Source organism: Oreochromis niloticus, linkage group LG10 (assembly GCF_001858045.2).
Source record: "Oreochromis niloticus isolate F11D_XX linkage group LG10, O_niloticus_UMD_NMBU, whole genome shotgun sequence".
NCBI classification, from domain to species: domain Eukaryota; kingdom Metazoa; phylum Chordata; class Actinopteri; order Cichliformes; family Cichlidae; genus Oreochromis; species Oreochromis niloticus.
This window is the reverse complement of record NC_031975.2, coordinates 7,295,386-7,323,190: the sequence shown is the minus strand read 5'-3', so window position 1 is coordinate 7,323,190 and position 27,805 is coordinate 7,295,386. Positions and strand designations below refer to the sequence as shown.

At 40.3% G+C, this 27,805-nt stretch overlaps 1 protein-coding gene across 1 annotated transcript in view; it reads left to right on the top strand.

Annotated features, from left to right (window-relative positions):
* msi2b (musashi RNA-binding protein 2b) overlaps positions 1-27,805 on the top strand; it is a 258,025-nt gene that overhangs the window by 197,193 nt on the left and 33,027 nt on the right. Inside the window, 2 exon segments of the mRNA XM_019363878.2 lie at positions 5,531-5,645; positions 14,103-14,177. Of these exon segments, the coding sequence (XP_019219423.1) occupies positions 5,531-5,645; positions 14,103-14,177 (190 nt within the window).

The following is a 27,805-nucleotide window of genomic DNA, read 5'->3' as shown; positions in this document are numbered from 1 at the left end:
TAAACTGACCTCATATTCCTTAGCCTTTATATAACCAGACAGAGAGATAACATCAGACATAATGACTCATGTGAGATTGAAGGCCATTGAAGGCATCGTTTTCCTTTATCCAAAACTTCTTACCATTATCATACGTCTGTGTACCGACACTCAGATGCCCAATTTTCTTACTGAGAATTCATACAAGTACCTCTGTTGTAAATACATACTTTATATAATACATTACATATAGCTTTTGTTTTGTTTGTTTTTTGTTTTTGGGGGGTGGGGGGTTTTTTGTGGGGGTTTTTTTTTTTGCTAAACAAAGGCTTTAAATGAGAGAAATACTCCAGCTAAAATCGTTGAAATGTTAGTAGTTGGACCCATATTAGAGAAAATGGTTTTAAAAATATACGGTAGCGACCTCTTCTTCTTCAAAAAAAATGATAAAATGAGTATCAAAGTATCAAATTGTGTGTGTAATTGTCTCAAAAAGCAAAACTCCATTATCTGCTGCCCATCAAAAGGCCCATTAAACTCAATAAACACTCATATTACATATTTAGAAGATCTCCACTGATTCTTTCTTTTCTTAGGATGCATATAAACTGCCCCCCCCCCCCCCCCCTCTCCGAGTCACCATGCCTGACATTGGGCCGTCAGAGCTGTGATATTCCATAACAATTCAGTTCATGTGTTTTGACTTTTTAGCTCTGAGTGGGAGCTGGAGTAAATGAATCACACTGTTTCCTTTCTACAGTCTATCAGTCTGCTGATGGAATCCATTCACTAGTGAAGCTAATAGCAGCTGTACACCTCCCCCTCCACATGTGCACACACACACACCTAACACCCACAACATTCATCCCTGAAGGACAGTCATTGCCAGTTCATCCCGCCCACACCTTCCCGTCATACCTACAAGGTTAATATGTATGGGAGATGCATTGAAAAGGTCATAACTGGAGCGCTTTACCGATCTGTATCATAGGGTCTGCACATAAAAAAACAAAAAACAAGGACAGTTTGCTTTATTCTCTATCTGCAGGCTATATTACTACATATGGCAGAAGTAGTGTTTGTGATGTCCTACAAGTCCATGTTTGAATACGCTCTGATGCATATCTACGCCTCAAAAGTTCGACTTCAAGCCTAGTTATTAGTGGCTAGAGAATAATATACTGCCCAAAAGAAAACAAATTTTAATTTTACAGCAGAACAAGGAGAGTTTAGAAAAAAAATAAGAAAAAATGGAAAAGAATTTACAGGGACAGAATTGGTCCGGCTAATGTACACTACAGCCTTTCAATTTTTTCCTTATCATTGTTAAGCTGCACTCTCCCTGAAAAATAGAGAAATAAAGTCAATAATTACCCCAAGTAGCCCTGTAGACTTTTTAACAAGCATTCTTTCCAGGGAAAGGACCCAAACAAAATATAATTTAGTACATATATCTGTTGTTATTTTACCATGCTAGACTTTCCAAACTGATGGTCTGCTGGGATGGCATCTTTCTCCTTATATTATACAGCTTTTTGGGGTTTCTGGGTTTGAATTCTTTTATGCTTCCAACAAAGTAGCTTACAGCTTGCTTGGGCAAACTGAAAAGTCTACAGTTGACATATACTGGAACCTAACAAGCATAATTATCCTAATTAACCTTCTTGGAAAGTGTAAATGTGCTTATACGGATATTCTCATTCCTTATAATATTAAACTAATTATTAGTGTGAGAGGAACTAGGAACTGGATAAGAAAACACACGTAGTCAGGTAGGTGTCTACACCTACAGTCTACAGTCTACAGATCAGTCAGGGTGGTCTAGTTAAGGACATGCAGTATATTCAAAATCATGAGCCAAGCCTTTGTTTATGGTTTACTTCCAAGGAGCCACATTTTTAAGTGGTCTTGTATAGTAGTTTTCCAGGCTTTCTGAAGTTTTTCTTTGGATATTGGCTGATTTTTCAAAAGTTTTCAGTCTAGTCCTTGTACCTGACCATTTTCAGAGAATTTTTTGTTTTTGTTTTGTAAGCCACTTACTACCTATGAATCGTTCAAGTATGACAAACACCTAATGCAAGGTATACACCAGTGCTGTATCTACACATAACCGACAACTTACAATTAAAAACCTTATTTGCTATCTTTAGACATTTTGTTACTAGAAGTCTGTCTCAAAAACACATCATTTTTTCCCATTTCTGTATAAACTGAAAATGTCAAAAATAACAGTTTGACAGGCATAAAATAACATTGGTGCATCAACAAGATGATTCCTAAAGAGGTATTAACCAAAGACTTGCTATATCATGGCATGATGAGGAATTATATCCTTAAAAAATATACATTTTTGAAGAAACTGGACAAATGGATGACAAAAAACGTGAAGGATTAAAAAACTTCATGTTTTGATTTACACATCTTTTAAAGCAACAGAAAAGTGGTTAGCTAGCTACTTTTGCCACACATGTGACATGCTAGCCTTGTTAGGATAACTCATGACATTTTACATTGTAGAATGTTAGCTTACTTGCTACTGGAATTTTCCACTCCATGACTTATGAAAGTTGTACTTCCTTCATAGTTAGCAGCTTTTTCTGCACTCACTGCTAAGTTGCATGAATCTCGGAACATTCCGATTTTACAGCAGAGTCGCTCACAACGTTAACATGATTTCAACCTTTGCAAAATCTGAGCAAACATGGACCTACTTGGAAATAGCAGCAAGTGACCCAAGCAAGGTCAGCCAGCAAAGATCACTGGAAGCATAAAACTGGCTAGATCACATGAGAACAAATTATTGCACAGTTTATCAATAAAAAAGGATTTAACTCATTCTTTATGTTATTGAAACTTCAAACACAAGGCATATGTTGGTTCAAAATGTTTTAGTATCAGTGTTGCCTTCACACACGTACTTGTTACCTTCTGACTTTATCTTGGGTATGCAGTGATGTAAGTCTCAAAGCTAAGCTATCGTCTGCAGTATATCAGTGCATGAAAGGCAGAAACATTTCAGTATATGTTGAAAGCATACAGTTTGAAGTAACCACACCTTGTCAACACTTTATGACAGGAATCCACTTTACCAGTTACTTAGCGCTTATACTGTGTGTGTGTGGGGGTGGGTGGGTGTGTGTGTGTGTGTGTGCGCGCGCATGTATGTGTGTGTGTGTTTCAGATCTCATGAGTGCTGTTTCTGAGAAAAATGGTATCACTGTTCTGGCAGGGAAGGCAAGGCAGTTTAATGGTGTGTCCCTTTTCTCGACAGGGTGCAATGGTGCTCAGACACCTTCATTGATAGTGTTTAAATTGTGGATCATGAGACTTTTCACAACACAATATTGTGCAGCCTTCAATAAATTCAAGAGTCCTTGATAAATTACATAAGCTATGATTCTGAAAAATGATCCCAGTTAAAATAAGGACCTGTGTTCCCCTCATACTCTGAATGTGTCACAAGGTTCATTCTTTCCACATGGGGAAATTTGAATCTCTACTCTCTTGGCTGGTGAACCTTTGCAGTTCTTCGTTGCCGGGCTCCGAATTGTCTCTCTGTCCTTTCTTTTCCTTACTATTTGATTTAGTCGACTATGAAAAGCTCTTGCCTCCTTTGCTCTCAACCTCCTGTGTGTCTGAAGCAGGTGAACACCCACATACTCACACCACCACAGAACCCGCCCCCTGACTGGTTTTAAATCCATGACAAGGAGCCCGCACTCTGAATATCAAAAGACCCGCATCTGAGAGCATGTAGGCATGACTCACACCCGGCTCCGTCTTTCTCCCAGCAGACTACCTGAGCATCCATCTCGCTAGTTGTTGCAGGGGTTTCTTGAAGAGGCTGATCAGCTGCTGCCGCATTTGAAAGTTTGGATAGAGCTTGAATGTATTTGTCACCCGGCCATGTGAACATTTGAAAATCCCAGCAGTGTGCTGCGATTTTTAACACGCCCATTTGTCCCACCCACTTCCTGCTTCCCTGCCGCGGGTCATTCTCAGACGGGAAAACGCGCCTGTGCTCTCTTCAGCACTATGTCAAACCATACCAGGCACGCAAGGAGGGTAGAGTAGCTGTGACAGCTACAAAGTGGCTGAGGGAACTGTGTACTTTAGTTGGTCTGCTTCAAATAAAAGAGCCACTAACAGCAACAAATCACAGCTCTGCAACACAGCAACTTCCCCCCGTGATAGAAACCTTTTTCATTAGTGTTCCCTTTTTTACATGTCTCGCTCTCTGCTAGATACAGTGTACAGAGCTTGTTACACTATGCATTCAGCACAGAAGTTTTCCTTGAGTTTGGCAACTTGAAATACCATGTTGTGTCTACCGCTGTGCATGTATGACTGGTGTGTGAATACTAATGTGCATCACTGGCCTGTCAGAGTTGCAGGCCTATTTGTATGGATGCTAGGCTATACCTTGGTTGAGGTGTGCACAGGACTGGTGCAGTAGCCTGTCTTGTGCAGCAGGCCAGGATGACATGTGAATCGCAGCAGCCGAGAAAGCCCTGTTTAAGTGGAGGCAGTAGGGAGAAGCAGGCAAGAGCCAGGAGGCAAACAGACAAACAGATGGACAGGCTGATGCCAAGCAGGCAGTGGAGCAAATAGATTGTGCAGCATGGTGAACAGACTCAGCCTACCAAAGAACAACCAACAGACACAAGACCGTGCCACCCTTGTCAGCTGCTTGTGCTTCTCTATAATTCATAGAGATAGGATAGATATGTGGTAAATAGGACTCTCATCTTCCTCCTTCTTCTCATCTGCCCCTGTCACATCCCTCATTTGATATGTGTTATGTAGGAGGAGGAGATGTCAGTCTTGCAAGATGGGAAATGAACAAACCTGTATGTAGGAGAAGTGGAGTGAGAGGAATAAATGCAGGAAAGAGATGAGCGCTGCAGGTGGAATTGGACTGCGGGACACTGGGGACTCCAGCCCAGGAACAATACACAAATGCACAGTACACAAACAGAAAAACAAAGCCCTTACTCAGTTTCAAAACACACCTTTTTGGCTTTAGGATTTGAAGCTGTTTTGCAACAAAAAAAACCCCAAAACGTTTAAGGTCAATGAAAAATGATAGCAAAGGAATAACGATTTGTCAAATGACATGACTTGTTTGAAGATTAGTCCTTTTGTTTTTTTAAAAAGAGAAAGACTCTGGACATACTGCCACACTGTGGGAGTCTTGAGAGCAGAACTTCTCCTACCTTTATGTTTTAGAAACTCATGGAAACTCAAGTATTTAGCCTGTATTTCCCTGAGGCTTTGGGCACATGCTCACTGGAGCAATAACCTTTGCTTTAATGCAGGAGAAGATTGTAAGTTTTCCTTAGAGACTTTGCTCTAAAATGTGAGGTGTTCAGATTTGCTCAGTCTGTTTTTTTCCCCTCTCTCTCTATGGAAAACATCTAGCACTGTGCAAGTCAAACAGAAAACCACCTTAAAGAGCTGACACAGCCCTGTCAGATCTGTCGGGCTGCGTACCAACACAGACTAATGCTTTGTTTGTGTGTATGTGTGTGTTTGTTGTCTGTCTACATAGGTAGAATGTAAGAAGGCCCAGCCCAAGGAGGTGATGTTCCCACCAGGTACACGGGGGCGAGCCAGGGGTCTGCCCTACACCATGGATGCCTTCATGCTGGGGATGGGCATGCTAAGTGAGTTATACTTATGCAGATATCTAAACAGGACTCCCTAAATATTTCAGCATATTTTCATGAGATCTTTTGGTGATAAACCAAAAGACTTGCTTCTGATGTTTTTGCCTCATTTTGCCATTCCTGTGATGGTCAATCAAGAAAAAGGCCGATGCATAAATTTTTTACGGCAAAACTATGTTTTGTTTTATCCAGACCAAATGCCAGACATGCACACCATTCAGTCACCAATTTCTATCTGCTTAAAAAAAATCAACTTATGCAAACTTTTGTCTAGATAGCCCCATTAGGTGGGCGCTGCCCCTAATTAGGCTGCTTCAAGGTGTGCCACCAGTGGCCACTGTGGTCTATTTCTGGTTGAGTGTGGTACAGCCAGCCCCTGGGCATATAGGAGCAGACCAGCACATTAGCAGGCTAAATGAAGAGGAAAATTGGTGTAATGTCATATTAAGGATTCATCACTGTGCCCCCCTTAATGGGTAATGAAGGGGACACACATGTCAGAGAGAGATCTCATCTACAGGGACCTCAGCTGCTGGCCCACCCCTCTTCATTACCATCCAGCCTATGCCTGTGGCCCTTTTTATTTAACACTATTGCACTCTCTCCCTCCCTGCCTCCCCACTCACCCGCTATCCATCTATGTGTCTGTATGTCTGTCTGTAACCAAATGGATTTGCAATCACATTAAAGATTTATTTTTTCATTTTTTTTCCAGAAGCAAAAGAGACATATCGCTGATTGTAAGAAACTCATTTTGCGCTGCACGTAGCCCCTCCCTCTCACAGCAGGTGCAGGTGCATTTGTGTCTCCCGCAGCTCTCAAAGCTGATATTCATATTTTGCCGTCGCTTGTTTTGCATTTTCTCAAAAACTAAACAATCATTGAGGCCCAAAGCTATTCTTACCAAAGAAGAGGGCAGTAAACTAATTATCTATACTATACATCAGTCTGCCCACTTATCTATCTATCCATTTATCTATATACAGTTGCTTTAACTGTCATGGTTATTGCAGCCTTGACCTTTCCATGGGGGTGATTATACAGTTGTTTGTGGTAAAAGTGTTGATAAGTTTGGCTGAGTGCTTCTGTCAACTCTATCTAAGTCGCTCCCAGTTCCATCTCATCTGTTAGAAGTATTTAACAAGCACAGTGAACTTTTCAGAACTTATTACAGACTAATGTGTCTGCGAAGAGGAGAGCACTCTTCCCCTCCATTGGGAGACGGCAGGCAGAAAGGCAGTGATGTGCTCATGTGAGAATATTAACAGCCAACTTGTTTGGAGACACTCTTATCTAAATGAAATTGGAACAAGGACAGCGAAACATTCCTTTATATAATTTGCATTTGGAAAAAGGGACCCTAGGCTCATTATTTAAGAAAGTGTAAGCTCCTTTTGTGCCAAATCTCATTAAAGCCATCCCTAGCTCCTTTGTTTACTGCCTCTAATCGAGGCATTTATCTTTATTGTGTTGCGCCGATGTATGTTTGCTGAAATTAATACACATTTGAGCCTGGGCGAGGTATGGGTGTACCAGATGGATAATTGATTTTAAAGTGAATCAGAACTGTTGAGCCATAAAATAGGTACATTAGCATGCATATTAATAAGGCAAATAAGAGCACTAAGAGGCCGCCACAAGGCCAGACACAATGGCAGGCTTCATTTAGTGAAATAGTAGGAGAGACAGTGAGTTATCTCCTGCTTCCCCGTCCTTTCTCCCCACCCACCACACTGTCTTGTCTGAAAATATTTGTGAGTTTGCACATACTAAGACTTTCATGAGATAGGAGATGAACTTAGTATGTATCTCAGGCTAGTGTCACTTTGTATTTGGCTCTCTCCTTTGACACACTGTGCACACACATAACTGAAAACTCTTCACTTAGTAAAAAAAACCAATTTTAATGCGGTACATCAGACAAGGAAAGTGGTCTTGCCGTTTCAGAAAATGTCAAAATAAGGACGTATGAGAAGTTCGGGTATCTAAGCCAACAATTTTAGTTTGGCATTTATTCTGTTTGACAGTATCAAACACATAATATCCAGTATTTTGCTGTCTGTGATAGGTTTTTCGTTGTATCGTATCACAGTTCCTTTCAGACCAAACAAACAATGAGAGGCTTTGTGAAAGCCGTCCATCTGTAACTTCCTGGTGATGACTTCTCATCAGCAGCTGATGAGCATTGTTATTTTTTTTTCTGGCGTAGCCTCTGTCCTACTTCATCCATACCAGGTTAAGGTTCCCCTCACCGCCTCTCAGCGTTGCATTTCTTTTTGTCTGCTAGAAAAGGGGAGAGGGTCTGAGAGAGGCATTTTCCCATTGGGTCGGGAATAAATTGAACTTTTTCATGGACAGCAAACACTGATTAGATATTTATGACCAAGGTCAACCTTTCTGATTCCAGCTGGCAAAGGCTCTGAGGCATACAGAACAGAGCATCACACACATTCTCCCTCACTCACTCACATACACGCACACAGCTTGCTCACACTCAGACGCATGCATGCAAAATATGTTTTGACGCCTTGCAAGCACATACATACAAGTGCATGTATACATACATGCACATACAAAACCATATATATATACATCCATCCATCCATCCATTCGCTTCCGCTTATCCTTTCCAGGGTCGCGGGGGGCGCTGGAGCCTATCCCAGCTGTCATAGGGCGAGAGGCGGGGTACACCCTGGACAGGTCGCCAGTCTGTCGCAGGGCCAACACACAGGGACAGACAACCATTCACGCTCACATTCACTCACACATTCACACCTAGTGACAATTTGGATTATCCAATTAACCTATCCCCTCAAACTGCATATATGTGTATATATATATACATATATATATGTATATATATATATATATATGTATATGGTATATGGAACGTGCACACATACTTTCTAATAATGTTTTACTTAGTTGTATTTAATGTAATACCAATTAGCCAGCACTGTCTAGAGAAATACAGCTTCTAAATTACTGTCTTGACATTTGAATGGTATTGTGACTGCAGCCACTTTATCGGGTTAGTACACAGCTAACGAGAGCTGAGGACACACATGCCTGAAAGAGGTTTCAGAGGTCAGTTACTGAGGTGTAGCTTACACACAACAAAGAAAGAGTTATCAAGGCTGATTCATTCTTAGCCTTAAGGACGTCATCGTGCTAGGTAATTTAGTCCAGACTTATGGTTGTAGATGATAATAGCTTGAGGAACACAGATAAAGACTTAGACATATACTATAATTAGGGGGTTAATTATGTTTATATTACCTTTGATGGTGCTCAGGCTCTCAGTCGTCCCCCCTCCCCACGCACTCATCTCAAATTTTCTTATGTCTGTATACCGCTTCCTAGCTGCCTGCTCCCTCACACCCCGTTTCTCAATATGTTGCCCACAGCTGCTTCTGTCTGAAAACTGTCCAGCTAATTAACTGGTGGGTCTGTGGTAGTAATAAGAATCATGACAGCAGATGAACAATACATCTGCTACTCTTAAATTTTTGTAATGACACTGGGTCCACTTTGGGCCTTATTGCAACTCGCCATTCACCCAGGGACTGTACAGTTTCTAACCAAGTCTCTTCCCCCACAGAAACCACTAACTTTGATTTATGCTTGGCACTTTTAAAATATTCCATTAGCATCAAGATTATAATTCCCTAGCTGAGCTTAGGTAATGCTTCAATTGTATAAAAATTATTTTTGATAATTCCAGTTATGATATATTGCAGATACATCATGCAAATGCATGATCATCAATCAGTAAATCAATATTAATACAACTTTTCAGATAAATGCTTCAGATAACCAGTAATCGAATAACAATTAAATCCAAGTTCTGTTTTAATTTTGTTGTAAAACTTTTTTAAACTAGCAAAATAAACAAATAATTTTACCACGTTGTAGGTACAAATGTGCAGCTGCCTCTTGTGTGACCATATCATTTTGACAAACTACTGTACATTAGCTATATTAACACATGAACCTTTCTGTTACTGTGAAGAGATACAGACCATAAACAGACACCGACATCTCAAGGAGCCTGCTATAAAGTGTTATTACACTGAGCTATGAAAGTGCCAGATAACTTATGGTTAAATAAAGAGTGAAAATGAATTAGACAGTTAAGAACCAAGAGCAGCTGTATTTGTGTGGGAGCATATCAGTGCTTTGGTTTCCAACCATTTGCTGAATTTGGGACCAGCTCTTAATACCCAGCACAAATAAAGAGCTAAACTAAAAATGTATGAAGCTTAAAAAAAAAAAATCAATACTAACTGCTTTGAGTACCTTAAACGTGTTAAAATATTTTTTGTACAATTGTGTCATTGTCCATCTTCAGTCACCAAGTCATTATATTTGCTGGCTATAAAAACATTTTACAGACCAAATTAATCAGTGAGATCTCAAACTATGGCAGAATTCCTGAAAAATAGTCCTGTTAAATTTATGCCACCTCTTAATTGGGCTTAGAGCACAAACACACATGGCAAGCCACCAGACTTGGTGTATGAAAAGTATTTTTCTAAACAATAATACTTACCTTTAATTTTTTCAGACATGTATTTAATGAGAGTGTTTCTTTCATTTTAAAACTGTAACATGATCGTTTATTTGTCAAAATAAAAACAATTAAAATAAGATCCTGAAGGCTATCCTGTGTGAATATATTTTCGAATATATAGTTATATATTGGTCTAGTTTAGTATTTGGACAATAAGACTTTTTAAAAAATTTTGCCTGTCTACATGACCACATTGGATTGAAAATTAAGCAATCAAGGTATAATTGAGTATTGAATTTCGGATTTAATTAAAGGGGTTTGAAAAAATAATAACCACATTTTTTACACATCCCCTCTTTTTTCAAATGCTCAAAAGTAATATCACATAAGCTGTTTTCCTTTATCTTATGACAAATTAGGGGATAAAAGTTTGAAAGTTTAAGTGTAGAATTTGCATTTGGTAGTTGTTCGTGACAACTCTTAAAATGCAGATCAGACAGGTGTCATTGCATGTGAAAAGACCATCATTAGGCTGAAAAACAAAACCAACTTATCAATGAAATAGAAGAAATTTTAAACCAAGATTTAACTTGGATGATGTGAAGAGGAAAGCATGGAAAATGAAAGGAATGGCTAATTATCCATGTGTAACAAATTATCTATAAAATATAGTGGAGGCAATGTTAAGGCACGTACAGCTGCTAGTAGAACCAGGTCATCAGTTTTTATTGATGGAGTGAGTGTTGATAGCAGTACCAGGATGAAATCTGGTGTGTACAGACATTTATTTTTCTCAGACTCTAAGTCTGTAGTACTGATAGAATGGCACTTCACAATACAAATTACACACTTTTCATTCTTCATGCTGCAGTCACAACAGGGAAAACTGTGGCCAAGACCATGGCACAACCCAAATTATTGTCATTGTGTGAAGCTAACTTGCAGTCAATAGGACTTTATAATGGTTGCTTGGAAGACGGGGATCAGGTCAGCAACCACTTGCACATCTTCAAAGTGAGTTTGATGCGCCAAGATGGTGTTAAAACGGCAAAAAGATGGAGTCATTCTACCATCTGTCTGCTATCAGTTGGTGAATAAATGGGGTCAAGTTAGCAATTACATGCAGTGTCTTTGTGGTAATACACTGTTTAACTGTAAATTTGTGAAAGTAGTCATTTCTAATCCCCCCCAAAGCCACGTCCATTGATACTATGACTGCTCCCAGACTACCAAAAAGCGATCCAAAAAAAGGCGGCAAATAATGATTCAAGCATAAAAGAAAATCGCAAAGTAAGAATAATAAAGCATCCTCAACTGTACCAAAGAGTATAACAGTTAAACATGGATTCTTAAACATTAGATTGCTCTCTTTTAAGCCCCTGTTTGGAAGTCGTTTAATAATTGATCAAAATTTTAATTTGCTCTGCCTTGTAGAGATCTTGTATTAGCAAAATGAATATTTTTAAATGAATACCCCCAAGTCATACCAACTGTCAATTGTCTATGCACAGGCCGTAGAGGAGGTGTGGCAGCAATCTTTCAATTCAGCTTATTAATCAACCAAAGACCCAGACAAAATCCTAAGTAATTTGAAACCTTAACTTTTAGCCTTGTACACCTAACTGGAAAACCCAAAGAACCAGTGCAGAGGCTGATTATCTCATTAATAGTGTTACATCTCCATTGTGTACAACGCTGGATACTGTGGCTCTGAAAAGAGAAACCCTCAAATCAGTAGTGCTGGACTCACAAACACAAGTTTTCATTTTGCTTGGGAATAAGCCATTCTTGCTCTTTAGAAAGAAAACAACCTCAGGTCTCTTTTTAAAATTGTTGTCCAGGCTGACAAAGAGTCAGAGCTCTTTTAAGCCAAGCATTCCCTTACCCTTAACTAATGATTTCACAAATTTCTTTACAAATAAAATTGTAATCATCAGAGAAAAAAATATTCGTAATCAAATCACAGACTATTATTATGGTCTTTCGGTACTACTTAAACTCTACAATTGATCTCCCTGAGTTAACTTCAATAATTGCTTCCAAACCATCAACATGTCTATTAGACCTTCATTGCTACAATTCCTACCATTAATTCGTGTTTCAATCTTAAATGCGATTTATATGTCTCGTTTAATGGGCTACCCACCACAGGCCTTTATGTTGGCGGTAACGAAATCATTAAATTTAAAAATCCGTCACTTGACCCAGCCATCTTAGCTAATTATAGACTTCAACCTTCCTTTTATCTCAAACAATGGTTTATTTGGAGAGTTTAGTCAGTATACAGAATTCATCACAGTAAAGACACAGCAATCAACACTGTTGACCACAATATTTTATTAAAGAAATAAGAGCATGCTCTAGGTATGCTCAGTGTTATCTAATAGACTCCAGTTTATTCATGTAAATGAGGAGTCCTCTTCTCACGCTAAGGTTATTTATGGAGTTCCACAGGGTTCCGTGCGGAAACCAATTCTGTTTACATTATGCATGCTTCCCTTAGCCAGTATGATTAGAAGGCATAGCATACATTTTTCATTGCTTTGCAGATGATACCCAGGTATACATTAATCCAGATCACACACTAATTAGTTTAACTACGGGAATATCTTAAAGGCATAAAGACCTGAATGACCTCTAATTTCTTGCTTCTAAATTCTAATAAAATTGAGGTTAACATGTTGTCTAAATAGATACTTAGTCTGGCTTGCAATATCTTGGCTTTCAGTAACACTGTGAGGAATGTTGTAGTCATTTCTGACAAGGATGTGTCCTTCAATGCACGTACTAAACAAATATGTAAGACGTCTTACTTGCATTTGTACAATATCTCTAAAATCGGAAACATTATACAATGTCCCAGAGTCCAAGAGTGTTTGTTAATTGTCTGTTTATACACTTCTTTGCATTTAATCGTTAGTTATTATTGTCTGAGTCAGTGACCTGACTTCAACCCATACATTTCTCTTTGACAAAGACAAAACTCTAGCAGAAACTTTTAAGAAAAAGAAGCCACCTAATACAGTTGCAGTAGAGGCCTAGCAAAGCATTTCAAATTTGGTGAGGTCTGTTGGGTTTCAGATTTAAGGCAGTCGTTGACTGGATAGGATTTTCATCCAAATAGTCCACATTGGCACACTTAGCAATCTTTGGCAAGTGTCTTTGTATAAAAAAAAAGAGTTAGTATTCCTATGCCCAATTTGAAATAGATGACTGCGGCTGTGTTCTTGTCCATTTTTGCCTATGGTTATGTTTTCCATGGACACGCCTTCTTAGATTCACTTTATCACTCTAGCTTAAGACATTACCAGTGACAATTACTATATTCATCATTGCATATTGTATGAAAAGGTTGGGTGGGCATTGCTAACACTAAAATCTGAGAAGCATTAGTTTTGTTTATAAATTCCTTAATGGTAACTTGCCTCATATATCACATCCTTATTTAATTGATCCTGCAATCATTAGTTGAGCCATTCAAGTGCCTTAAGTCCTCAGACATTTAGAACACTTTACAATCCCGGGTACAAGCACACTCGCATACCAATATGTTAAATTAAAATACTTACAAACTGCTTATTCCATACACATTATTTATTATTGTTGTTTTTTGTCACTATTTTTGCTGTTTTGATTATACTTTCAAGATCCTTTGAAATGATGGCAGATGTGTTTTTGGTAGATTTAATTAGGGGTTGAATAAAAGAATTATAAATGAAGGAATTGCTTAGAAATTCATTAATGAGTAAATTAATTTTGTTAAACATCAGCTTTATTTCCTGATTTCTTAATTTCCAACTCATTGTGTTCGTGTACAATGGCAAAGTTGAGTCACTTGTAAAAATGATCTGTTTTCAACCTCTGTTGGTGTCACATGTTATGTAGTTGATATATTATTTATATTTATCATACCTTTTTAATCTGTTTTCTGTCTCTCAAAGGTTACCCTAATATTGTGGCAACGTATGGCCGCGGATACACTGGATTCGCGCCCAGCTACAGCTACCAGTTCCCTGGTAAGTTGATACTTTCTTAAAATATCCGTGTTGCAGATGATTTCTGTTTTGCCCTCTCAAGCAGCACAATCAGACACACTTGCACACGCATACACAAAAGATGGTCAGTGTACACGTCAGTCACCAAATAATCTCCAGGGTTATAAGTGTGCTACGTGTCTGGATTCCTCAACGAAGTTTTGAAAGCTGACATATAGTGAAGTAAATTGCTTACTCCTTTTTATCCCATACTTGAACACCACCATGACCAAATGTCTAAAATGGGAGTTCTTCGTCTTCAGTGGCCCAATGTATGCAAATTCGTCTGTGGAGAAGCGGAAAAATAAGCAGCGCTTTTTGTTGGCAGATTTTTAAAATGTGGTCCTTATAATGGAAAATGAATGAAGTCATTTTCTGCATTAAAAGTGTTGACTCAGAGTGCCGGGCACTTTAATGGGACTCCAAATGGCAGACGTGCAGTTTGGAGGTGAGCAGCTGTACCTGTCTGCTGCAAGAAGGGCCAGTGGCTCTGTGGTGCTTCACTTAGACAGGCATCCTGTCAATTTCATGCTTTATTTAGGGACTTTACACATACTTTGTTTGCCATGCCAGACATCATTCCTTCCACTGATAAGACGGAATGAGAAATATCTGACAGCGGCTCAGATCTCTGTAATATCTTTGTGAAATAGATTCAGAAATGGTTAGACAGGAGGTCCAGCTGTGACCACCTGCAGATCAGATATATGCTAGTTTTATACTTGACCACAACACTGTTCCACAGGAGAAAAAGGAATAGCACCTACTTATTAGTGTGAGTGAATATAAAAAGTATACAAATGAGGTCTGTCTATTGAGTCGTTAAGAGTGAATGATTAGACAATAAATATGATTTAATTCATATAACTGAATGACTCCAACATTTAAAACAATTGCTTTTGTGTATCTTGCATGGATCTTACTACCCTTAAAACCATGCTAGCGTGTGTGAGCTGGGTCGACAAAATCAGAGAAATGGGACTGAACGGTAAAGGAATGATGACTATTTTTTCCTTGTAAGTAACTCTAGTTAAACATAGATTTTTAAAATGTTTACTATTTACAACAAATTAGGGAATATCACCTTCCCCGAGGCAGAATGTAAGATCCTGTCCATGTTAAACTCAATTTAAAGAGTTTGATAAAGCTGTATGATTAAAACAACCTCCTCTGGGCTCGTTCAACTCTTGACAGGTAATTGGAAATTTTAATGTATGAATCAAGCGCCTTATCCAAATTAAATAACCTCAGGCCAAATATTGACTAGTGTCCTTCCTTACTAAGATGTGGAAAGCATCCTCAATTTAAGATCAAAGCCTTTTTTTCTCACTGTACACTGCCTTGCTGAAAGACTCCTATAAATAAATGGTGCTGGGGCCTAGCAGTCTAGATCCAAGAGGCATAAATTGTGAGCAACATTTCAAGGCTTTATTTCTTTTTTTACGCCCAGTAAACCTCAGGGGTCCACTGTTAAGAGTTAAGAGAAGCAGTAAGGAAATTGTTCAATTGTCAAGAAAAAACAGTGATGAAACATTGATTAGTGAAGAAGCACTGAATTAAGTACAACAACTCAATAAGACAGAAACGGAAAAAAAGACAAATCAAAGCTGACAAGTCTGCAGCTGAAACCAGGTTCAAGTGTACAAAACATAACCTAAAATAGAGCTGAAATATACACAGCCTGAGTTAGAGATGGGGAACAGACAGCACTCAGTGCAGTCTGTTCAACTCAAAGCAGACACCTGCACTGTGGCTGTTAAACAGTAACTGACACTCCCAATTAATTCCAACATTGATCACAAAGTGCATTCGATATTGATCACGTTCACTATGCTTGTGTCTGTATTTGTCAGCCGTGACATGCTTACAGAATAGTTCCATCATAGCATGGGCATCATTACTCTTTAATGCACTTACAAGGATTTGCATATTACTGTTACAGATTGCTGATATAAATCAAATTGTACTGTATATGTCAAACAGGGCAAGTTCCAACCTCAAAATGTGGTATTCATTGTTTGTAAGTCCCTTTAAGTTGCTGAGCTACAGATGCTTCCCTGGCACAGAAAGCAGTAATGTCTACTTGAGATAAATTGTTATATTTAATGTCTTGATGCATGTTCAACCATCCAGGTAGGGAAATCCCAAAAAGTTGATTCTGTTCATCTGGACGTAGCATTTTGAGTTTCGTCACTCATCCAAGGGACTTCTTCAGTCTCAGCTGACTGCAGGTTTCCCCAACTCCAAAGGTTGGGCAATTGACTGAAGAAGTCCCTTGGATGAGTGACGAAACTCAAAATGCTACGTCCAGACGTACAGAATCAACTTTTTGGGATGTTATATTTAATATGATAAGTGGAGAGCAACTTAAAAAAGGACCCTAAATACAGTGTCGACATGTGAGCGCATGTACTGTTGTAGATAACTGCTCTCCCCTTGTGTTGTTTGTGTCACTTCAGGGCTATCCCATGCTTACCAGGAAAGCTCTCATGTATGCCACAACCACAGAGAGTAGCATGATAAATTCATGGCACATCTGCAGACTACAAGATGGATTAATAGAGTTCCTGATAGACTAATGTGGCTGTAAAAAGGGCAAAAAAGGAAAAAATTGCAGATCTTGCAGCATCAAAAATGCAAAAAGGCATTTGCAAATGTTTTATGAGGCATAAAATACATTTAGCCTGCACACAATTCAGTTTGATGAGAAACACCAAATGGAAACAGAAAATTTTTCGGTTATAAAAAAGAGCTAAAGGGTACCTATGGTTCATCAAACATCTGAGGGTTAAAAAAATTAGCTGCAAGTGTCATAATGCTGTTAAACTGATTTACATTCCTTTTATAGTATGAAATCACAAATTCTGTCACGCGTGTCAGATACACATTCAGCTCTGTGGAAGTCCCCAAAAATAAATCTTTGTTCTAGTATGTTTGTCCCTTTTTTAGCTTTTACAGAAACATTTATACCAATAAAAGAAAGCAAGCAGCGTTTGGTAAATATGCTTTCTCTGATTTTTTTGTTGGTTTTAAAACTATAACCTTTTTTTTTTTGCTGCACTCCTGTAATTACACACTGTTTACCTTGCGGCAGCATAATTTCAACGTTATGATTGAACTTCACAATGAATTCAAGCTTAATTTCGGAGATAATGCTGTATACGGGGAACAAAGTGACAGTCAAGAAGATAGCGATGTTTGCCTCAGAATTAAAAAGGCTAAGGAGTTGCAACAAAGTGGCCACATTCCAACTCAAAAAAAACTGTGTTGTGGTCTTTCAGTTTATAAAACAATTTCTCTATGGTAGTGAATGCAACTACTCAATTGCTTATTATGTTGAAGCATTATATTCTCCAGCTTGTCTGTTGGATGGGTCATTCTGATGATGATGATGATGACTTGGAATATTGATCGTTGTCTGATCCCATTGTGACAAAAAAAAAAACCACTTCATATTGTGTGCTTTTATTGTGTCAAATTGATGTCAGACTGAGAGTCAGGCTGTCATATCAGCATAAAAATATAATGTTACTACTTTAAGATGAAGACTCTGAGTGAGATGACTGTGTTAGATGTCTATACTGAGCTTAAGGTCTGTTTTCAGCTTCACAGAGGTGGCTGCCTTTTTACCTGACTTGGTCCACGCTGTGCAAGTTACAGCAGTGCAAAGTGTGCATTGAATTTTCTCTGGAATTTACACGCTTGCAGTTGGATTTAAAAAATGTATAAATGTTTGTAATTTTCTGCCAATCCATATTTTACTTTGCTAGAATTATAGTAGTAATATATTGACTCAAGTTAATAGAGATCAGATAATAACATTAACAATTTTCTTCAGTATTACTCTCTTGTCTTGTAGTGTAGTGTGGCATTTTGCGATCTTCATGGAGCTCTGTTACCCATTCCTCTGATAATATCTCTGATTAGGATAGGAAATGGACAGCTGAGCTATTTTCAATTCAATTCAGTTTTATTTATACAGCGCCAAATCACAACAGTCGCCTCAAGGCGCTTTATATTGTAAGGTAAAGACGCTGCAATTTTGTGGAGCTGTAGGTGACTGCACACAGAAACTAAGAAACTAAAGCAGAAAACAAGGGTTACTGAAGAAAGCTGATAACCACATCACAATTAGCAGACATGTGACCACTAACCACGTGACAGGAACTTGTGAGCCATCTTGCACATGTGACAATCACGGTGACAATCTAGGATCAAGTGAATAAGGCCCGAGTCAAATGAGCTTAGGGACTGGTCGGTGACCATCTGTCAAGCAAGCAAGCAATGGGAAAAAGTGACTAGTTACAAGTGGTTACTGGAGCTGGCTGGGAAAGTAATGGCTAAAGCCACAGAGTCTTAGATGACTCCCATTTTTGTGTGTATCCTCCAACCGGAGAAAACAGTCGTAGATTTAAATGAACCACTGTTGAGCTGTAGTGAAACTGCAGAAAGTGCGACAGATATCAGAAATGCGGACTGTTTGCTTTCACAGTAAAACTTGAACCTCCTAAAACATGTTGGCTGCAACTTTGAGAAACAACTTTTACACTGAAGTAAATGTAGGCTTTAATCATTTCGGTTTGTATTGCATTTTCTCTAGTTTTGCTACACCTCAGCTAGTAGTTAGTGAATGTTTGCAGGCAAACATGAAAATTTACAGAGTGCCATGGACATCTGGTAGCAACCAAAGAACTAGGAGTTTTTTGTCAAGCATCCTCCTTGCAACTGAGTTCACCCAGGGAGACCCAGCAACCTCCAGGTACCACTGCCAACTAGTTGGGAGCACACATTTTTCCTTTGCAACCAGTGGTTGTATCACATCATATATGCCCGACAAATATCAAACAATGAGTGCCATCTTTGATTAATTTTTCGCTTTGCTTTGAATCCTCCACAAATACTCAGGACACGTCACCAGAGAAGGAAAATTGCACCCCTACTTCTAGCTGAAGCGTTAATCAGTCCCGTTCTAATATTTGCAGAACTAAAGGTAACTTCCTAAGGAAAAAAAATTTAATAGCATACTAAACTCCACTAGTAAATAAACACAAAATCACTGGATTACCCTCACATCCACTGTGTGTGCTGTAATTAGGAAATTATACTTGGTTTCATCCCCCTCCAGCTTACTGGATTTCAGAAACTAGATACAACCAGTGTGTTTATTTGCATTTTAGATGAAGCATCTCTTTAGCAGCTGCTGCACTGTTACTAATCATATGGACTCAATAATAAATACACTGTTATACGGATGTTACAGCATTGGCAGGTTTTTCGGTAACACTTTCAGAAAGCTTTAGCTCAGTGTCAGGGTGGTAAGCATCTATGAATGCAGGTATCAATATGAGCATGAGTCAAGGTAGTCAACGTGTCAGTCATGCAGGTTCAGTTCATTTTCAGCTTTAGAACCCACACATAGCATCATGTGAAGCCGCAGCTGTAGGAGTATTGTGCATATGCCTGATTGTTACTACAATTTGACATTAAACCAGTTTGAACAGCGGAATAGTATTATTCAGTCTCACCACACACCGCCTCAGTGTCGTGTTTTTCTTTATATGTTATATTCCTTTTAAAGGTAATTCACTCTGCACTGTGAGCGAATTACTCAGAAGTCCAGCTGTTTTCATTACCACAGAAAACTTGAAAGTGACATTCACTGTAAACACTCTTGTACAGTGTTGCTCTGCTCGCCCTGGACTGCAGCCGGGGTAGGAATCAAAGCAGAAGAAAATCAAACACAGAGCTGGACATAAATGTTCAGACTTCAGACCTAACATTCATCAGACTACAAAAAAAAAAAAACTCAAATGGAAAGGATCTTTGAGTTGAAAATGGGCTACAAAAGACATTAAAGAGTGCACAGTTCCCTAGATAGTGCAGTTGGACAGCACTGATTTTTTTTTTCCAGAAAGCTTTAAAAGATTAAAAAAACTAAGCTTTGGTTGAATTTGAGATCATTTTTTGTGATAGAAATAAGTAATGTTTATGTCTTGTTTTGAGAGCGAGGAGAGAAATAAAGGAGCTGTTTTTGTCTTTCTCTTCAGATATCTCCAAGTGTCTGTGCCATTGTTTTTTCGTTGTTGTTGTGTTTTTTTTAATTCATCTGATTAGATGATACAAAGCACATTGTGATTACTTGGGGAAATCGGCCCTGCAGTAGGATAGTTTATATTTCATGTTTTCTAAAATAGACTGCCATCTTTCTCCTATTTAAGAGCCAAAATGCAGCTGTATGGCTAAACAGACAAAGCGGGAGCTGACAAGGCATGAGGGACGTTACTGTACATTATTCTCCTTTTTATGCAACAGCCTAATTAGCATTAGCTCGCTGATAAATGTGCTATTGTATTATTCAGCTTGCAGCGCCCTGGGGAACGATCCCAAGATGTGCCGCATTTTAACCAGGTGTCTAGTTCGGATGAGCTCACGTGATTGAGAAATTTGAAAGGACTATCCAGTTTGATCACAGCCTTACAGTACATCGAACTATTCTTTACTTGTCGATTCTTCTAGACTAACACGGGATGTAAGGATGAAAGATCCCTGTGTTTACTGTGGATAATAAAAATGCAAATGCCAGAAAGAGAATGTTTTTTAGCAATAAGCACAAGCTTATGCTCTGTAATTTATGTACAGGACCGTTTCTGCCAGCAGTGCAAGCATATATAGAAGAGAAATTATAAAGAGTTTTAAGAATATAGTACACTGCATTCATGAGGAAAAATGTAATTAAAAAGGAGAATGTATTGTGTGTGTGTATTATGTGTGTGAATAAGCTGTAGAAGCGAGCATCAAAAGCAGGGATACACCCCTCATACATTCATATTGTACTTTCTATTGTTAACCAGTCTTGTATCGGTTCCTTTTATTACATGGACGTGAATGCGCAGTTGAACGCACACACAGACACACAGATATGTGGTATTCATACAAAGACGGAGATTTGGGAGCTGTGTATGAAGGGAAAAGGCGGAGGTGGAGAGACTTAACCCGGAGCTTCTCTTCACTCTACCATCTTCCTGTGCGACTCGCTGCCTCCACAGTCGTGCCCTCAGAGCCTCCCATGGCATAAATGACCATTATGGCTCCATTAGGGCCGCTACTAGGAGGTCATTATGCTACACCGAAAAACCAGGGATGAAGATGTTAGTGGGGTCCCATCAGACTGAGTGAGTGAAAGGCATAACACTCAGTCATCCAACTATTTCAGATGTCATGACAGACAAACAGCAATTCAGGTCCAGTGAGTCAGCCTCTTAAGTACTAAAAGAACAGAGGAAAGGGATAATTAAGGAGGGGAGAGGGCAGGGGTAAGTACGGCAAGGGTACACTGAGGACAGAGGGGTGGGTAATTTGGGGTTATTTACCAGTTACCTTAAACCTGCTGTAGTGAACTTTTGTCTCCCCCTTCTGGCAGTGAGAGTGATTATGCAAACTTTATTGGCGTATACTCATGACATAGGATTGAAGCGATGAGAAGCCACACCAGTGGGAATCTGTGTTCGGCCTTGCTATCGATTTGTTTATTTTATTTTTTTAACAAGGCTTTTCTTTTTGTCAGGAACATCAGACATTTCTTGAACTCTTTTCAACCTCAGGCTCCACCATTCTCCTAATCGCTGTTGCCCACTTCACTTCATTGCTACAGTGGTTATTGTCTTTAGCTCTGGGATATCAGTCATTGTCAAGAGTTGTCTGAGACTGTGGTCTTAATCAGCCTATTAAAGGGCCGTCCATTTGTATTTCATACATGTAAAAGGCTGTTTCTAAGAAGGTACTGCATTTTGTGTCTATTTTTCACAACTCTGGGGTTTGCGTGGGCTGTTGGTATTGGTTTGCTGCAGTTGGTGGATCGGTTTTCCATCTGTTTCATGATGTCTTGTTTCCATATCCCTTCATTGTCACATGCTTCATCTTTGTCAGACCTCATCCCTGACGTGTGATAGCACTGCGGTAGCCTCCGTCCCTCTCCATCTCCACCAACCAGCCATGCCTGAGACAGAACAGCAAACTCCATCGTATACCTGACAGAAAATGACATTTCAAACGCCGTAAAACAGCATGGAGCAAATTTCTCTTTCTGTGCAGAAGGAAACAGTACTTGGCCCAGCGGGTGCTTCTGGGTTCCACAGCTTCTGTTGTTACGTTGAATATGTAAATCTTTCAAGATGGCGTGGTTGGCTCCAAAACCGTCCCATATATGTATATATATATATATATATGTGTGTGTGTATATATATATATATATATATATATATATATATATATATATATATCATGGCAGCACAAGAACAAGCTCTGAGCACAAGATCCATAGAGGCTGGGGTCTATCACACCAGGCAAGACCCCAGGTGCAGGCTGTGTAAAGATGCCCCAGAGACAATCCAGCACATAACAGCAGGGTGCAAGATGCTAGCAGGCAAGGCATACATGGAACGCCATAACCAAGTGGCCGGCATACTGTACAGGAACATCTGTGCCGAGTATAACCTGGAAGTCCCGAGGTCAAAATGGGAGACGCCCCCAAGGGTGATGGAGAATGACCGAGCTAAGATCCTGTGGGACTTCCAGATGCAGACGGACAAAATGGTGGTGGCTAACCAACCGGACATAGTGGTGGTAGACAAACAGAAGAAGACGGCCGTAGTGATCGATGTAGCGGTTCCGAATGACAGCAATATCAGGAAGAAGGAACACGAGAAGCTGGAGAAATACCAAGGGCTCAGAGAAGAGCTCGAGAGGATGTGGAGGGTGAAGGTAACGGTGGTCCCCGTGGTAATCGGAGCACTAGGTGCGGTGACTCCCAAGCTAGGCGAGTGGCTCCAGCAGATCCCAGGAACAACACCGGAGATCTCTGTCCAGAAGAGCGCAGTCCTGGGAACAGCTAAGATACTGCGCAGGACCCTCAAGTTCCCAGGCCTCTGGTAGAGGACCCGAGCTTGAAGGATAAACCGCCCGTAGGGGCGTGCTGGGTGTTTTTTTTTTTTAGAGAGAGAGAGAGAGAGAGAGAGAGAGAGATAGATAGATAGATAGAGATATATAGATATATATATATTGTACTACATATGTAGTGAAGTAGATTGGGCAAACACAACAAATTTAGTGGTACACGGATATATATTCTTTTGCTTTTTTTAGGAACTCATGGACCCAAAGAGATATAAGTGTGTTCCTACACAACTATAAACAGAGGGTGGACCTGCTGCACTTATGACCTTCCTTTTCCTGTAGGAAAACAATACAAAGGTACAGCAGCTGCAGCAGGTGGCACATAGGGAAAGAGAGCTGCTGACCTGTGCAACTGGTATGATAGTGGGTGCTTCTGAAGGATGAATGTTCTCATAATCTAGAGCAGGGCCAAACAAGCTTATGAAAAAAAATGCACCAGAGGTCACAGCAGGACATCGGCCTGAATCACCAGCTAGCTTCCCGGGGTTTAGCAACTGTCTGCTGCAGGGTGATAGAAAAGATATATAGAGCTGTGAACCTTTGAAGCACACCTGATATGCTGGCACAGAAGAGGTAAGGGGCTATTTGGTGATGTAGTTGCATCCTGCGTATACTTCAGATCAATGAGGTCTGAAAGGAGAGAAATGGAAGATGTGTTTGCCCTTTGTATCTGTGGTTTTATCTCTAAATCTAAATTTTAAGTAATATAGAATATATTTTGAAATGCTATGCAAGACGATGTCTGATAAGAGAAAGTCAGGTCTGCGGTGCGATTGATCAGTCAAACCTTTTTTTTTTTCTGCAGCGTTTTTCATGCAGGTAAGTGAAATTCAGAGTGTATTATCTAAGAATGACAAGCTGTTAATGTAAAGAATAAGGCAATCTCAGACTAATGCACCCAAGACTAAACACACAAAAGATTTAATAGCCCAATGTGGGTAAAGCGAGGACACCATTGTATCAGCCTTGAGTCTTGTATCCCAACCATTGACAATATTGACAATGTTTTTTTCAAACTTTCTTTGCTGTTAAACTCTTTTTTTGCTGGCTGCAGCTAATGTTTGCATATGTGTGTGAATGCTAATAAAGATTTGGGATACCTTGCAGACTCATTATGAACAGAAAGCCCTCTTAAGTTTTCATACACCTTAAATTCCCATTTCTGCACACATCTTGGCTACGATACTAAAGCAGGTGGGAAGAATCACTAGCCTGAGGCTGATGTGGAGCTTACTTGTGTCATGGGTGCGTGCAACATTGCCCTCCACAAGATCGATCCCACTGCTTGTGTTTTTACTGCACTCGTGAGACAGCGGTACACACAGCAGTGTATCAGTAGACCAGGATTCTATTGAACTAGAGTTGCACAGCAGATTGCTCCTCAGATCTTGTGACCATTTCTCTACAAGCCGGGTGAGCTGTGACCCCAGCAAGTGGTCCCACAGGCCAGAGTGAGTGCTACAGGGCTGGAAGCAGATGGCCCTCCTGATGCCACACTGACTCACAGATTGGCTTTAATTGCCAAGGCTGATCATTAGCCCAATGGGTCTGCGGAGGCCGGGGCACTCCATGAGTCGCAGGACTTAAAATAGGGCCCGGCGACGAGCGTTGTGATCTCATACACTTGAATGATCATGCACGACGCATCTTGCTCCTGTGCACTCGAACTCTCACACGCACACACAGAAGCATACAATGGACACAATCGAAATCTCTTCGAGGCTGCATATGGGGGCAAAGGAGGTGGAGGGACAACCAGGAGCCTCTCTCTGGTTTTCTGTCTGCTTCTCTGACTCACTGTCCTCACAACAGTGCTGATTGCACATTCACACACACGTACACACACACACACACACACACCATCACACATGCCGACTCTCTGAGCTCCGCAGGCCACGACTCCATTCCCAATGACAGCAGTTAGTGCGCTGCTGTGACGTCAGTGGACAGCACTGTATGTCACGCCCTGTCTACTTCTATGTGTGGAGTCATAAAGCCGGACTGCTCTCACATCAGCTTTGTTTTCCATTACCCACTTTCTGTTTCATGTACATGTGCTTTGCTGTCAGAGGTAGACCCCATCGAATGCATTCAACAGGTGTAGCACCACATTACCAAGTGGTCCTCCTGCATGCCCTGAGCACAGAGGAGGACCAGTGGGGGGTTTTTTGGTTTGTTTTTTTGTTTTGTTTTTGTTTTGCAGTGTGGTTTTACTTTCCTGTGTAGATAAAGGGATGCTGACAGATCACATCGGATGCTCACATGCAGACAGATCATAGGTCACATGCACACGCACATGTGTTTCCATCAGTGTGTGGGCATCTCTCTCTGCGGAACCAGCGACCGCACTCTCACAGAGGCAAAGCTGAAAGGCTAGCTATTTCCTGAAAGTGGAAAAGAAGGCTCACCTCATTTGCCCAGGCCTTAACTCACCCTAGGATAGCAGACGCATCCTCACACACTGAAGCAGGCAAACAGTCTGCCACGGAGACCCATAGACTAGGTTCCTGCGGTGGGGAAGATGAGGTGCTGTAACAGGCAGAGTGGCAACTCTAAAGCTCATTATGTCTCGGCTGTTATGCTGCTGGTCTAGAAATGAAACTCGAGCTGTCCTGCCTCGTACATGGCTGCCACCTCCGGACGCTGCTGGAGACCAGCAACAGAACAGAAAAAGACCACAGACCTGGAAGCAAACTGAGGAGTACAATATGTGTGTCTCTGAGACCATGCTCTCTTTCTACTGCCTGTTGTTTTGATGCCACCCACTGTTTGAGAGCTCCAGCGCATTGGGTACTTGCTAGGACTCTACCCAGCTGTCTCCACCTTTTCCTCCATCTTTCCATCGTTCCCTCTTGCTGACTGGGCTAATAGCTCTCCAGTGGCTTAGAACTACTCTTTTCCTAATGGATGGCTATACTTTATGCAGTATACATGAAGTATAGTATGCTCATAACAGTGCATACAGCCCTGCAAACATTGTTTGCTTCTACAGTGATCAAGTGAAAGCCAGTGTTGCAGCCCTATTTTTGGGTCATGCCACATTTTACCCTACTTGCCCCTGGTATCTGGAGCAGTGCTAGATTGTGTAACCAGAGTCCATGGAGCTGGCCAAAAATATAATAAGTCTACAAAAGCTTGGGTTTAAGATCATGTTTACATATTATATCACATATTATCCTTTTATCCTTTAAATGAATTATCACTGAGAAGGCGAGTTTGACTGTACGAGATATGGTGAAGCATAGTTCAAATCCACCAACACATATTTAACTTGAATGATAAAATGACACGCAGTGCACTCTCTTTCATTTGAGAAAACCTGAAATTACCCCCCTTCATCATTCATCTGTCCGGTTCAGTACCACCCCCAGAACTGGGAGATGGGCATTAAAATGCATAAAAAATTAAGGCTGTTTACTTGGACACTAATGAGAGGAGGCTTAAGTAGTCTAGTTTAATTAGTATGATTGGCTCTACGGGGACCACACAGGCAGGGCCATAACAACTGATTCACTTGGAGCTCACAGGACCTTTTCATACACTCTAAGTGTCAGAACTGATGTCAGAGGAGATTGGACTGCAGAGACATGTTGCCTTTACTGATCCTAGGTTGGAAAGGAGCACTGCAGTTAAATGCACTGAAGCAGACCATTACATAAGCACTACTGCAAGGTCAGACATCTGTGTCCTCCCTGTCTGTCTCTCTCTATTTAAGTCACTATCCTAAACTGCCTTGGTATTAAGGTTGTGAACCGAAAACCCTGTCTCATTCTGAAAACCAGTTTCACAATTTCCTCGACCAAATGGATTTAAATGTCTCTGCCTTATCTATCCTGGCAGATTTCTCTTCTGTTTTTTGAAATGCATTGTTTCTGTCCCTTATTGTTTCATTCTCCAGTGCTTCATCTTTAACTGCTGCAGGTGTGTGAGTGACTGGGAGTTATATTGAGGCTTGTGTGGAAGCCCAATGTGTTTATATCAGTTGTGCAGCATAGGAGCAGTTTCCTTTATACTGAAGTGCACGGGAAGGAGTACAAAGAAGAGGTCGAAAGTGCGGCTACACTTCAATAAAGAGCCTAGTTTGTCCTCTTTGATGCTATGCTGCCATGCACTTCAGCTACAAAGAAACAGCACTCTTGTCACTGAGAGCTAAAAGACTAGAAGTAGAAGACTCTGAGCTCTTCCTGAGCTCACAGCATAACATCACATTGCAATGTCACATTCACTCATACACAGTGTACAGCTGCATCAGTTTCTTCTGCTTCTAATTTATGAATGATTTCTAAATATGTAAAGCTGTACGTGTGCAGTGTGGATAGTGGGCAGTTTTGACAGACGGCAGCATGGGTACGGACACTCCTCTTCAGCTGACGGGTTCGGATTGAGCCCCCTTGGCAGCAGGAATCCACCCTACTGGAGTGTCCTTAAGCAAATCACTTAGACACTGCTAGCACAAGTAGGCTAGTCTGTAGCACAACCATTCCTCACCTCTGACCTTCTCATGAAGAGCAGTAATTTCCCAACAGAAAAATGCATTATATGTTTACCACTGCTCTCCTGAGATTGCAGATTTTTCTTTTCACTGGGTTATGAATTAAAAGATGTTGGGTTCTAAATTATTTTAGATTGCTTTTGTTTCAGCTGGTAGAGAAGATGTG